At 35.8% G+C, this 13733-nt stretch overlaps 2 protein-coding genes across 2 annotated transcripts; one reads left to right on the top strand and one right to left on the bottom strand.

Moving 5' to 3' along the window:
• Nucleotides 1-5383: 5383 nt before the first annotated feature.
• LOC114537959 lies at nucleotides 5384-6722 on the top strand. Its single transcript, XM_028559078.1, has 3 exons — nucleotides 5384-5561; nucleotides 5648-5890; nucleotides 6361-6722. The coding sequence occupies exons 1-3, from the start codon at nucleotides 5384-5386 to the stop codon at nucleotides 6720-6722; spliced, it is 783 nt and encodes a 260-aa protein (XP_028414879.1).
• A 373-nt stretch (nucleotides 6723-7095) lies between these two features.
• LOC114537958 (transient receptor potential cation channel subfamily M member 6-like) lies at nucleotides 7096-7833 on the bottom strand. The gene has a single exon (XM_028559077.1). The coding sequence runs from the start codon at nucleotides 7831-7833 to the stop codon at nucleotides 7096-7098; it is 738 nt and encodes a 245-aa protein (XP_028414878.1).
• Nucleotides 7834-13733: the final 5900 nt, after the last annotated feature.

Genomic DNA, 13733 nt, shown 5'->3' with positions numbered 1-13733 from the left:
GTTGTGCTGAGTTTGCTGTGCTAAGATTGTTGTGCTGAGTTTGTTGTGCTGAGATTGTTGTGCTGAGTTTGCTGTGCTGAGATTGTTGTGCCGAGTTTGTGGTGCCATGATGGTTGTGCTGAGATTGTTGTTCCAAGATTGTCATGCTAAGATGCTGTGCTGAGATTGTTGTGCTGAGTTTGCTGCACTGTACCGAGTTGGTTGTGCCAAGATCTATCAGGTTGTGCTGATATTGTCGTTCTGAGATTGCCGTGCTAACATTGTTGTGCTGGGTTTTATGTGCTGAGATTGTTGTGCTAAGGTTGTCATGCTAAGATTGCCATGCTAAATTGTGCTCAGTTTGTTGTGCCAAGGTTGTCATGAAACAATTGCTATTCTAAGACTGTAAGATTGTTGTGCTGAAATTGTCATGCGAAGATTGTGCCAAGTTTGTTGTGCTGAGATTGTGGTGCTTAAATTGCCATGCTTAATATTATTCATTTTAGCATACTTTGACACTTTGGCTATTGAAGCATTTAGAAGGCTGAACACTAGTGGACAATAGAATTGGTCAATAATATATAAATATATAGAATTTATTCAACCAGGTTATGCATTATAAGTTAAGGTAATATTTTGTACATACTATTAATTATTTATATACTTGAATATCAGGACTATTTACAGGTTTTACAAAAGAAACTTGTCTTTTTTTTAACCACTCTTGGTACCCTTTCACAACCACGATGGAACCATTCCTGACACTTATCGCACTGGATCATGAATACATCATTTATGTGTGGTTGTCTGCAGTGGCAAAAAACTTCAATTTCCTCACTGCTGAGATAAATTTGGTGACTCCTCTCTGCTCCTGACATTGGAAAAGGTGACAATTTCCCATCATCAATGCATCTTAATAGATGCCGACGCATTTCCTTCGGTTGCCATGTACAATTCTGTGGTAATTGACCAAAGCACAGACTCGTTGCAACAGAAATGGCAAATAAACCACAGTCTGAAGTTCCTTCTTGTTTCTGCAGATCTGCCCACAGCAGTGTCATGCACTTAGATGCTGGCATGAGCGTGTATGCAATTTGCCTCAAAAATTTTGATCTGCAAGTGGCACTGATTTTGTCATACAGACTATCATAAATGACAATAGTGTCCTTGGGGCAGCCAACATTACTAACAACGATCCAGTGGTTTCCACCAATATTTAAAATTTGTACAAAACTCTGTTCTGGAGTACCCACACGCTGACAGCCATCTGGCACAAATACACAAACAGGTTGCAAGCCTCCAATGTTGTCAAATTGCTTTGCCAGTATTGCCTGTGCATGGTCGATGTGTTCATCTGACAACCATTTGCCATCTTGAATATCTGGGGTGAGGTTTTTCACATTGTTCTTCAGTCTTGCTGATGTAACAGGTAGTGGTCCCACTTTCCTCTTTTTGGCCTTAACATGGGCAACAACTTTTATCTCTTCATCATCTTGCATTGGGTGGTTGGTGACACAGGCTTTGTCATCTTTCAAAGACCTTGTTTCAACAGAGGTTGGGGGTCCTTGAGGTGAGTTGGGACAGGTCTCAGGCACATCAGTGTCACTGTCCAAGTGGGGCCTGCTGGTAGCTGTTCTAATTACTGGTCTGTGGAGATCACTTGTCACATGTGGTCTGACTTGGTTGTACGGGACTTTCACTTTAAGATTCTCCCCGTTTTCAATATATGCTAGTTGGATTCTTTGGTTATTATCTATATCAACAATCCTACAAAATGGAAAATGCTTAACTTAATGATCTTGTGGTAATTTGTTAAAGAATTAGAAACTCAAGAAGTTTTAAGGAGTAACCAAAACTGTACAAAACTTTTCCTTGTCCTGTAAAATTGTTGTGCAATAAACATAACCAAGGTAAAGTAAGGTCCATTATGAATTTTACACAATGATTAATACCTGTATGGACCAGTCCATGTAGCTTCCATTTTTTTCCACCTTGGCGTGCAGCATTCTTCATACATTTACGGAGAACTAATTTTCCGACTGCAAAAGTAAAAACTTTTACTCCCTTTTCTTTGTTCTTTGCATATTCTTTCTTTTGCTTTGCTTGAGCCCTCTCGACATTCTCTTTTACCTATAAAGAAAACAAAATACATAACCATTGTAGCCATTATTGGAATCTTTAGGGTGCCAAACATATCTGGTGAAGTACAAAATATAAAGCAAGACATGTACTAGGTAAATCAGCTTATCTGATGCAATAAAATTTAAAAATTTTCAACCTGTTGATTGACATTTGTCATCGCAGAAGCTCTGGCCTGGACTATTTCCTCTAGGTCTTCTTCTTCTAGCATCTCCTGCACAATATCCGAGTCATCTTCAAATCCCTGTTTCATTTACAAAATTAATAATTAAGCAATGGAGAATTAGGTTCAACTATTCATGAATATGAACCTAGTAATTTAAATTTAGTATCTTTTTTGTGTTGCACGCAATATTGCATTATATTAAGAAAAAACAGCTTGGTTTTATACCTCCATTGGCGTTCTAGGTTGCCGACCAAACATAAGGTAGAAGGGGCTGTATTTGGTGGAACCTTGTTTTTGGGTGCGGATTGAGAATGCAACCTCTTCCAGATATTCATCCCAGTTATCTTGGCATTCGTTGACGAGTTTAGACAATCGAGTCTTTAAGGTCTTGTTGGTTCGTTCATCAAGGCCGTTGGTTTGGGGGTGGTAGGCACTGGTAACTGATCGATTTATGTTGAATTTCTTACAAACTTCACTATTTACCTGTAATTATAGTAAACGAAAAATTTACACAAGTTAGACTTGTAAATTTGTATGAAAATACAAGATGATATCAACTACCTTACCTTTGCAACAAATTCTCTGCCTTGGTCAGACAACAGTCTAGCAGGGGCACCCCTAGTATCCCATGTCTAGCAGGGGCACCCATGTAGTCAGCATCTTCAATATTTTCCCCAATGAGCAGAGTAATGGGTCCAGTTGATTGTTTAAACTTTGAAGGGACAACAAATGAACAATATGGTAGCTACAAAGTTCAGATTTTAAATACAATTTTCTGTCAAAGATCAAAGAAGTTAAAAACTTAAAATATATGCGTAATATGCATACATGTATATGATTGCACAACAGTTATATAATCACTTGAATATTTTCTTCATACTTACATATTCTGTCACATCAGCTTTCATACCATGCCACATATAATATTGTGATATTTTGGACAGCGTATTGTTTATTCCACTATGGCCACCCATTGGGTTGGAGTGATACTGATGCAAAATTTCTGCAATTTCTTCGAACTCCATCACAACTTTCTTTTTTAAATCTTTTTTAGGCCCTATGTATATCAGCTCATTTTCTACAAGAAATACCATAATACAATTTTACTCATCCAAAACCTTGCAACTTAAATAGCTAAAAATTTTGCATTGTTCCATATATGCAATATATGCTTGGCATGACAATTGAAGACATGATTCCATCATGCACCAGTATATTCACAGTGTGGTGCACAGAGACAATAATGCATAGTTTGATCAGTCTTGCTATGCTGCTATGGCACTATGCAGCTTAGTTGAAATCATTTAGAGTATTAACCCACTGAGATACAGGGGTCTCCTCTAGACAAGTACATAAATTAAACCCAAGGTTCACTAGGGTCCATGTTTGCATTGCTAGTTAATAGTATAAACAGCACAGACTAGAAAACAAACTACATATAGATGACTTTGACGCTTACTTGTTGAATCAAATTTGTGTGTTGCAGCTTTATTCTTAATATTTCTTATTTCTTTCTTGCTCAACTCAGGTCTGCACTTCTTATCCAGCAGGTACTCTATTAGCTTCTCACACTGACTTTTATGTATCGTAAGTCTTACATTCCTCAGTTCTGCTTGACTTTTTGTTTCAGGCAAGTTCTGCTCAGCTGAGCCATAAGTGTTGTCAAACGTTACGACATCGATTGAATCACCATGTTGCAGGCATCGTGCACAGCAAACTGACAAATATAAAAAGTAACATAATAATTAAGCTTTTTTTAATGATGAACTGTTTCAAAATAGTAACTATATATTATAGTAAACTTAATATATCACTGAATATAAATGTTTAGTTTTTAATAATATCATATTAAATATGATCGGTTCATTCGGTTGATATAAATAGTGCATGTTTGCTGTAACTACTCACCTTTAGAATGCAAAATCTCCAGGAATATCTTCTGCACACAATAAATTTTGAAAGAATACGAAAAAGATTAAGAAAATAATTAAATTTTCACTAGAAATTCACTTCGCAGTATATTCTGAAGAACACATGTTGGAAATAAACAATCTGAGCACGGTCGATATTCATCGCAGGCGCATTGATCAACAGAGCATGTGCAGTACCTTATTTACAATTTCAGCACGATGACAATCTCAGACCGCTACACCGGTCGTAGTAAAAAAGTATACAAAAATCGCCAACTTCGCATGGCTATATTTTCCGTATTTAATACTTGACATTTTGCGGCCAAACTTGGCAATTAGGTGATTTATTTGACTCTTGTTGCCTAAATCAAAAGTTGGTCTATTTTGCAAAAGTTCATTGGCTAAAATACGAGCGCGAAATCACTTGGCTGTCATTGGTTGATTTAGACTGTAATTCAAAATGGCGCGTATCAGGAATGTCGAATGGCAAGAAGATGTGGAACTGAAAGTAGATTTGCAGCGTTATGTAAGCCAGAATTTACGAAAGAAAGAAATTCTGGATTTTGTCAAATCAAAATATCCCCAGTACGCTTGGAGCGAGCAAAGTCTTTCACGCCGGCTTCAGTATTTTGAGATTAGGTATATAGATTATAACATTGATGTTGAGGCCATTGAAACAGCTGTTTGCAAAGAGATTGATGGCCCTGGGCATCTTCTCGGTTACAGAGCCCTCCACAAGAAAATCCGAGAAATTCATGGATTGAATGTGCCGCGAAACTTAGTTTATGATGTAATGTACGACATAAATCCGCAAGGATTTGAAGATTGAGGAGGTGTAGGGGAACCAAGGAGACCTCAAAGAAAAAACACATTTATATCTTATGTAAGTGTATTTACAGTTATTACTAATTAGCAAGTATAATCTAAGCATTAATCTATGTAAATACTAAATAATCCCACTGCTCTAAGTGGCCTTCGCATAATCTGAATTTATTTCACCTAATGGTACTATTTTTTTTCAGGGTTCTGATTACACAATAGTGAGCTTAAGCATGTGACGTTTTTGACAACACAAACGGCATGAGTAACGTGAAAAGACTGGGTCAAGGATTGTGATTGGTGAAAAACAGAAACTTTACTTCCGGTTAACGTACGTGTTGTCAAAAACGTCACTTGCTTAAGCTCACTAATGTCATTGGATGGCCACGACAAATTGTGTGGCTACCAAAAGTCGATGTTTCCACTGTGCATCTATGGTGGCCAGGATGCATTTAGTTCAAGAGTAAACTTTTTGAGAGTTTGGACCACAAACAATGATCCTCAAGTGATTGGCAGGTTCTATTTTGATTACTTATATGAGCATAGAGGTAAGATTTATATGTGAAATAATTTTACTTTAGCTTCCCAAAGTATGTACCAGGTAGAGATTTATTTTACCACTTATTATTTGTAGTCCTACCAAAAATCATAAGAATAGACAAGGGGACAGAGACCGGTGTTATGGCAACAATACACTGTTTTCTGCATGATCGTATTGGGGATCTTGAAAATCCTGTTGACAGCCCTTCAACCCAAAATAGGATTGAACGATGGTGGAGAGAACTTCACCATCGGATGGAAAAGTTCTTCAAGGAACAGTTAAGAGGTCTTGTAGAAAATGGAGACTATGACTCTTCAAGCATCACAGACAGGTATATCCTCAGTAGTCTTCACTCTATAAATACATCCTTGTAGCACCCCTCACCTTGGATATAAAGAATATTACTGTAGTCTAATAATTTTATACACCTTATATACTAGATATAATATATTATGAAGTGAAATAGAATTACAATAAGCTAAATAAAAAAAACTTAACTCTGAAAGATTAATATTTCAATTTAAAGGGAGAGAGCTGATGAGAGAAAGTAATTTACCTCTTGTTAGAGTTGGGTATTTAGAAGGGGACCTAATTAAATTAGAGTATGTTGCACATTATTTCAAAACTAACCAGACTAAAAATTAGTAACTAAAAATAAGTAATTACATAGTTAATGCCACTGAAACAGTCACACGAATCCATTACATTGGAATATTTACTGGTCATCTCAATTCTGGTGTTGAACCATCTGCTAACATATTGCCACCCAAAATTGCACTGACACTGCAGTCTTTTTTATTGAAATTTGCTGTCCTTTGTTTATATTCCAGTCATTCAAAAGGAGCTTGATATCTTTCGTGTATCTGTGTGGAATACTCACCAAACAAGGAAACAAAAACCAAAACTTCTTCCCACAGGCATCCCCGAACATATTTACAGCTATCCTGAGCAGTATGCTGGTGAGAAGTATGGTTTGCAGATCAGTGAGGAGCTATTGCAGGAAGTTGCAGAATTGTCTGGGGTCTTGGGAAGTGCTGAGCAATTCCTAGATGATGCTTTTCGACAAGAGTGTGAAAGGCATATACCAAACACAGATGAGATTGAAGCAGTTGAGGCAGCCAATGCCTACTTGTATTTAAAAGACAATTTCAATGAAAACAGCATATAAAGATTATACTCCCTTCAAAAACTACTTTTAGCTTTAATGTTATTAAGTATTCAAAAGCTTTATTACCAGTATTAAATACTGTTGAATAGAACTACAGTGTCACTATCACTATAATAGAATCAGAAAGAGAACAGCAATATAAAAAATGAACTATAACAGTGGCACATTTTACCAAAATGCATTGCAGTTTAAAAGAAAATTTATGTCTACTGAGGGACAGGCATAAGAAAGGTTTTTACCTTAATTTGTTCAATTAAAGTTTTGTGTTGGATTTACCTTTTAATTTCACCCTTGTTGGCCATTAATGTAATGCATTATAGTGAATGTACAGTACATGCAACTCTTTCATTGTTAGGAACTTGCATAAGTTACCTTATTCTTGTTCAACAATATCAAGTAATTTGCAATACTTGTTACAAGAATGAAATATTAAGAAGGTCTCTATTGCTTGAAGAGATAAGTTTCCTGAACAGAACAGGATACGCTCATTATCAACATCCTTCAGATTTGTACTTGCAATTTCAGGGTCACAAAGATTGTAACCAACACCCTGGATGTCTAGAACCATCAATTGCTTTCCTGACTTAACATATGTGTAGTGGCAGAAACATTGTGCTTTCAAAGATGCCTCTTCATCATCTAGTGGTATTATGTCACCATTATTGTTTACAAACTTACGGAATGGACCATCAAGATATGGTTCCAATGTGACACAATCATCATTGTGTTTGGCAAAGTACACTTTGATGTAATTAAAACTATCACCAAAATCCTCTGGCTTTTCTTGCACAAGTGCCTTTGCAAAGTTTTGTGCAAGGGCATTCATCTGCACTGACTTACGGGTGTGAATTTCTGTTGATTCGAATAACTCTATGATGGAGTTTACTGTTTCTCCTTTGTACCGTTTCAACACATATTTTCGAGGGGAAATTCCAGAAATTGCTTCAGCAATAAATGCATCCCTGAATCCTCCACATGCAAACTTCTCTGTCTCTACAGAGAGCTTAACTTCCACAGGATCTTGCCACATTTTATCCTTTAACAAAAACTCTTCTATTTGAAGAGTAATAACTTCCTTTTTAGGTTTTATTACTCGTCCGAGTTTCAACATCTCACTTAACCCTACAGAAGCTGGTACTTTTGACACAGTAACATTGGTGTCTTTTTTCACTGTCTCTGATCTGGTAGATTTAGTAGTGGAATCCACACAAGAACAGTCTAACTGATATATAGGTCCTGATGAGAACAGAGAATCGTTGCTGTGAAAAGTAGTTGTAGAGTGATGATTGCCCTCAAGAAACCTATACCATTACACAAAAATAAATCAAATATTTCCTGGTAAAATATCACGAAAATAATAGCTCAGCAGCACAAAATTTAATATCAGGCGTGTGGGCTGTTTTAAATAATTAAAAAAGCATACCTTATATGAATAACTTTCCAGTTCTTAATCTGCCCTACATCAGTAAAAGAGGGACCCCTTTCACCTGCCAAAACATCACATTCAGCTGACGTGCTTTTGACAAGCTGATTTTATGCTCTGTAACGTAGTTGGTTGTTGGTTATGAGATACCATAGTAAGTGGCCCAATACGAGAGTATTTTTGGCACTTTCCTTCGACTGAGGAAGACAGCCGTTGAACAGTAAGATATTCTGTAGCGTTGTCGTTGGAAGATTCTTTATTTTTTCCTACTCTTTTTTTCCCAATTTTGGCTTGATAGCCATCCCACTTTCTTTTGTTTGACATGTTCCATGAACAATAATATTATCATATGAAACAAAGCCTAAGTCTAAAAACCATTCCTAGAAAACACTTCATCTTGCAGGGATATACTGGATCCCTTGCCCAAATGTTTGCTGATGTTTGCGCAAATTCAGTTGTTTGTGCAAATACGTGCTATACGGTTGCAATGGTGCAAATACGGCAATCACAAGGTTTGCACGGTGTTGCAAATTTGATTTTTCAGTAAATATTAATATTATTCGGTTTTATTCTATAGATAGCTCTGGTTTATTCGTTCAACCTCCATGGTTGGGTTTAGGCTAGAGTAATTCTTTATCTTCTATATTCTTTATAAGAATATTGCGAGTAAACCCAAACAATCATAATTGCTTTGTTTAATGTGGAAAGCTTTTTCCTGACAGATGTAGAGCCTGCTGCTGTGCAAATAGCAATTTATCCTATTCAAATTAGGAAGAAGTGTATTTTACTAAAATTGGAAGGGAAAAATATTTTTGCCCACTTCCTTATAACATAAATGACAATTGATATCAATAGGATGTAAATATAATATGTAAATAGAGATATTAGTGTACGTCATGTGTTAGCAACACGTTTTCCATATTACACATCTTATACACTGGCGGTGAAAAAGAACTGCTCAAATGTTGCAATTGTCCTATGTAACAGGAATCGTAACAATCAATCTTTTATTGTACACTAGCGGTCAAAAAAACAACTGTTTAGGTACAAATTCATAAAGAAGAAGCAAATATAGGAGAGAGCTTCATAGGCATTTTGGATAATTCTCTTATTCCAAGCAATATTTCAGTAATGTAATGCAACCTGCCACACTTCCAAGATAGTCAAACAATGGTTTCATGGGAAAAGGGAGTGACAAAAACGGACTGCACAGTCAAAATACCTTAACCCTATTGAAAATCTGTGGGACAATGTCACGGGGATAGTGCAATTGGGAAAGGAATTAATTAATAAAGCATCCATGATTTATGGGTTGCTGTAAAGACTGTCCATAGCATGAATTTCTTTTGACCGTGAAGATTACCACCTTAACAAAAAGTAGGCCACGCGGGTGTAAGGCCGTCATCAATTATAGGGCAAAGGGAGGGTCAACAATATTAATATTTCATTAGTTTAGCATGTATCTAGTCTATATTTACTCGTATATATTGTTAGAGGGACAGTTATGTTCATTTGAGAGCATTTTAACTTGTTTTGAGCAGTTTTCAAATTTTTAAACCTTAGGTAGTTCTTCGTCGTTTGGCACCATTCTACCTACTGTACCTCTGATAAGTAAGTACAACAAGATCTTCAAGCACTAGGTTGAGTAAAATTATTTAAAAGAGGCACATACATGTTTTGCTAACTTGATTTTAATTCACTTAATAAATTTCCTACATCACACCCTAATAGCTGCTTCCACTATCCACCATGTTTTTACAGACATTAGTTGTATTACCTACTTGTTGTATAATATCTCTGGAGTAATACCAAAATCAAGGGTTTAAATAAGTCAATGAGTAGGAATTCCTCCCTAAGGAATGAAATTCATTCTCTTAATATAAGCTGTTAGGAATAAAATTCATTCTCATATAAGCTATTACATATAAGTAATTTAGGAATTTTTTTTTAGGAATTTATAAGGAGTAAGAATTTCTATAGGAATAAAATTCCATAGGTACTTTTAGTAAAATCGAATTGCATAAAATATGCACCACCTCATAAATAACAATCCACACTGTTGAGAAATGTTAATTGATGAAGATGCATTGAATTTATTACCTGAAAGTGGTGTACCACCAGATCTTATGACTGTTGAGACTGATGATGACATAGTTTCTGATAAAAATTGCTCTACTGATGTGGGCCCTTCTACTGATAATCCATCAGAGGATGTTGTTTATAGTGATTCCACTGAAATGAGTAGTTTTTTTTCTGTTGGGGAACAGCAGCAACAGGAAATTGAAGCTCTTAGAAATCAGCTTTCTAAAAATGACCCAATGCAATGGCCCTCAGTTGAAAATGAGACATTAAATGACTATCAGGTATCACATTTAGCCACAATGGCTTTTCCAACTTTATTTCCAGATGGGAAAGGTGATCCTACTAATCAAGGACTTCTACGAGATGTTCCTCTTCAGGAGCGAATAAAGCATCTTTTAAAATTTGCTGAAAATATTTATGGCAAATCGGTTTTAAAATTCGGCTAACCATCCCAGATTCTCTTACTGGGCTTTTAATATGATTAAAAAAAAACGACTCTTACAGCAAAGTGGAATATTCCTAAAACAAAACCCAGGTGAAGCACATCTTACTGTTGTGCAAGGCTTTATTGAGTTTAGAGATATGCATATAAAAATAGCTGTAAAAATAGGAATATCAATAGCACAGAGATTAGTGAATGATTTTTGCCACAAGATGCCTGTGTAAATATAATTTTCGGCCATTAGCAAACATTAATCGCCTTTCCCTTTCATGTAAGACATATCGTGGGATTAAATAAGTAATAAGGTGAAAATATTTATAATCCTCTCAGAACTAATACCTGGGTAAACAGTCTTAAGTCGTCACTTATCTTAATGGTCGCATTTTTAAAAAAATGTGCGTGCTGCAGCAGGCTATTCAAGTTCTTATGTCAATCAATTGTGTTAAAATGTTGCGTGGTCAGGCATGTAATAGATTACATCATCAAAAGTTCAATTCGATAAAATAGGAGTGAAAATAGTTTAAGTTGAAAGATATTGTTCACAGACGTACTGTTTGTAAATTTTACTAGTTGTTGATGATAAATATTTTACGTTGTGAACATTTTTAAGTATTGATAGATTGAGCAGAAGACCAAGTCGACTATTGCGATTAGTCGATTAGTTAACCTATTGTAAAATATCTCCTACCTCGTGTAAATAGAAAATAAAGACATATAACATTACCATTGATGAACTGCGAGAAATGGCAATGAATAACAATGCTAACATGTTTATGTCTAAAGTGTCTAGATATGTTGGCAATATTGCTGGTACTAATTCTAATTGGAATAGAGTAAGAGACGAACTGAAAGCTATAGTAACTACTGCTGGAGCACCAACATTATTTTTTTTCACTTTTTCTTCTGCAGACATGCATTGGCCTGAGTTACATGCTCTATTTAATGCTGGTACTGATTGTCAAACTGGTAATTCCACCGGTCAGGTCAGACATAATCCACATGTAGACTGGTTTTTTACCCAGAGATTGGGAAACTTTTAAAACATTGGCTTTTAAACACATGTAACACTTGGTGGAAAATGGCATTGGTTTAGGTACAACTACGAAGGTAGAGGTAGTATTCATTGTCATGGTACTGCTAAAGTAAATGATCCAGGTTTGTGTCAACTTACTCCAACTGCTTTGAAAGGTTACTTAGCTAAAAAATTTAAGCATGAAAATTATTGTTCTGACACAACTGAACTAGATCAAGATATAGAAGCTGGTCAGAAACCAGCTGAAACAATATGTCAGTATCAGTTTATCAACCGTGAATCCTAATCCACCAGATGAGGACATGTGGATAAGACCTGAGGTTCCTCCATGTCAAAGAAGTCATCTGGACAATCCTGAACATGAAAAACCATCAGATTATGTAGATCTATTAAATATGCTTCAACGACCTTGTAGTACTAGCTATTGTCTAAGAAAAAAATAAAATAAGGCTGAATTGAAATGTAGATTTCATTTTCCATTTGATAATTGTCCACAGACAAAGTTAGAATTTGAAAAAATCCACACTTCGGGTGATAATGAACACTATAGAGCTAAGATAGTGACTAAACTCCAGGGATGGAGAGCTAACTGTGATATTCAGGTTGTTGTCGATCACTATGCTTGTGTTGAATATCTCACAAAATATGCTGCTGAAGGAGAACCACAAACAGCTTTATTGAAACAGGCATTTAAGTCTATCATACAGAATGTTGACAGTAATACTGACCATCGCAGAGCTATTAAAAAAGTAGTTATGAAATGTCTTAGTGAACAAGACTATGCTGCTCAGGAGACAATGCATCATTTGTTGTCCTTAAAACTTCATAGTTCATCATTTAAAGTGGTGCAATATGACAGTTCACAAAATATTATGAATATGAATTTTGTTCAATTTGCCACAACTTAAAGTTGTTAACAATGTACTGACAAGATTGCCAGAGAATGTTATACAAGAATATTTCCAACTTATTCTCCTAATCCCAAAGGTCTGAATTTTGCACTCTATTGTAAATATCAACTATTAAGGTATAAACCTTGGCAAACAACAATAACCTTGGATAAAAACAAACAAAGAAGATTATACTATTCATGAGCAATATGATGTTGTTGACATAAACAGTTTTAGCAAAATGCAAAAACATGCTTTTGACATTGTCAAGTCCCATTTTGATGATACATCGTCTGAAAGAGCCACTATGCCTAATTATAAATGGTGTTGCAGGGACAGGTAAAAGTTACCTTTTTAATGCTCTCAAAAATCTGTTGCAAAGTAAATGTGCTATTACTGCTACTACAGGTAAAGCAGCTTATAACATTAAAGGTGTAACTGTACACTCTCTGTTGAAGTTACCTATAGGATCAAGATATAATAAAGACCTAACAGGACAAAGTTTGTGTAGACTAGAAGAGAGTGTTAATAACATTGGATATATCATTATTGATGAATATTTCATGCTTGGCCAAGTTATGTTTGGTTGAATAGATAAGTATTGCAAACAAGCAATTGGTTATTATGACAAAGTATTTGGTGGAAAATCAATTTTAACTGGCAATCCAGTAATATGTCTGTTACAATTAATATGTCTGTATTGGAACCTGTCGTATTTCTAGCGAAAGGTGCTAGAATCATGTCAACCATGAATTTATGGTCAAGTGTTGGCCTCTGTAATGGAGCTACTGGAACAGTTGTTGATATTGTTTACCAAAACAACCTTCAACCACCTAACTTGCCTATCACGCTCATTATTAACTTTGAGAACTATAGAGGTCCTATTTTTAATGTGAACAAACCATCTATCATTCCAATATGCCCAATCACGGTCTCCTCACAATCAGAAACTGATTTTCATGAGCAGCAACAGCTGCCTCTGAGACTTGCTTGGGCTCTAACGATACACAAGAGCCAAAATCTTACTCTTCCAAAAGCTTGGATAGATATTGAAAAATCAGAAAGACCTGCTGAAGTTTCATACATTGCCATAAGTAGAGTGAGATCGCTTTCATCTTGCGTCATTGAACCCACGACATTT

Source organism: Dendronephthya gigantea, unplaced genomic scaffold (genome assembly GCF_004324835.1).
Source record: "Dendronephthya gigantea isolate DGI-Jeju-01 unplaced genomic scaffold, DenGig_1.0 000170F, whole genome shotgun sequence".
In the NCBI taxonomy this organism is placed as follows: domain Eukaryota; kingdom Metazoa; phylum Cnidaria; class Anthozoa; order Malacalcyonacea; family Nephtheidae; genus Dendronephthya; species Dendronephthya gigantea.
This window is presented reverse-complemented; position numbering and strand designations above follow the sequence as displayed.

Bases quoted from the DNA above. Each gene is read 5' to 3' on its own strand.
- LOC114537959 (XM_028559078.1), top strand. From the start codon at position 5,384: ATGTCATTGGATGGCCACGACAAATTGTGTGGCTACCAAAAGTCGATG. The intron at 5,562-5,647 runs GTAAGATTTATA...TATTATTTGTAG, and splicing joins TTACTTATATGAGCATAGAG to TCCTACCAAAAATCATAAGA. The intron at 5,891-6,360 runs TCCTCAGTAGTC...TTTATTGAAATT, and splicing joins AAGCATCACAGACAGGTATA to TGCTGTCCTTTGTTTATATT.
- LOC114537958 (XM_028559077.1), bottom strand. From the start codon at position 7,833: ATGTTGAAACTCGGACGAGTAATAAAACCTAAAAAGGAAGTTATTACT.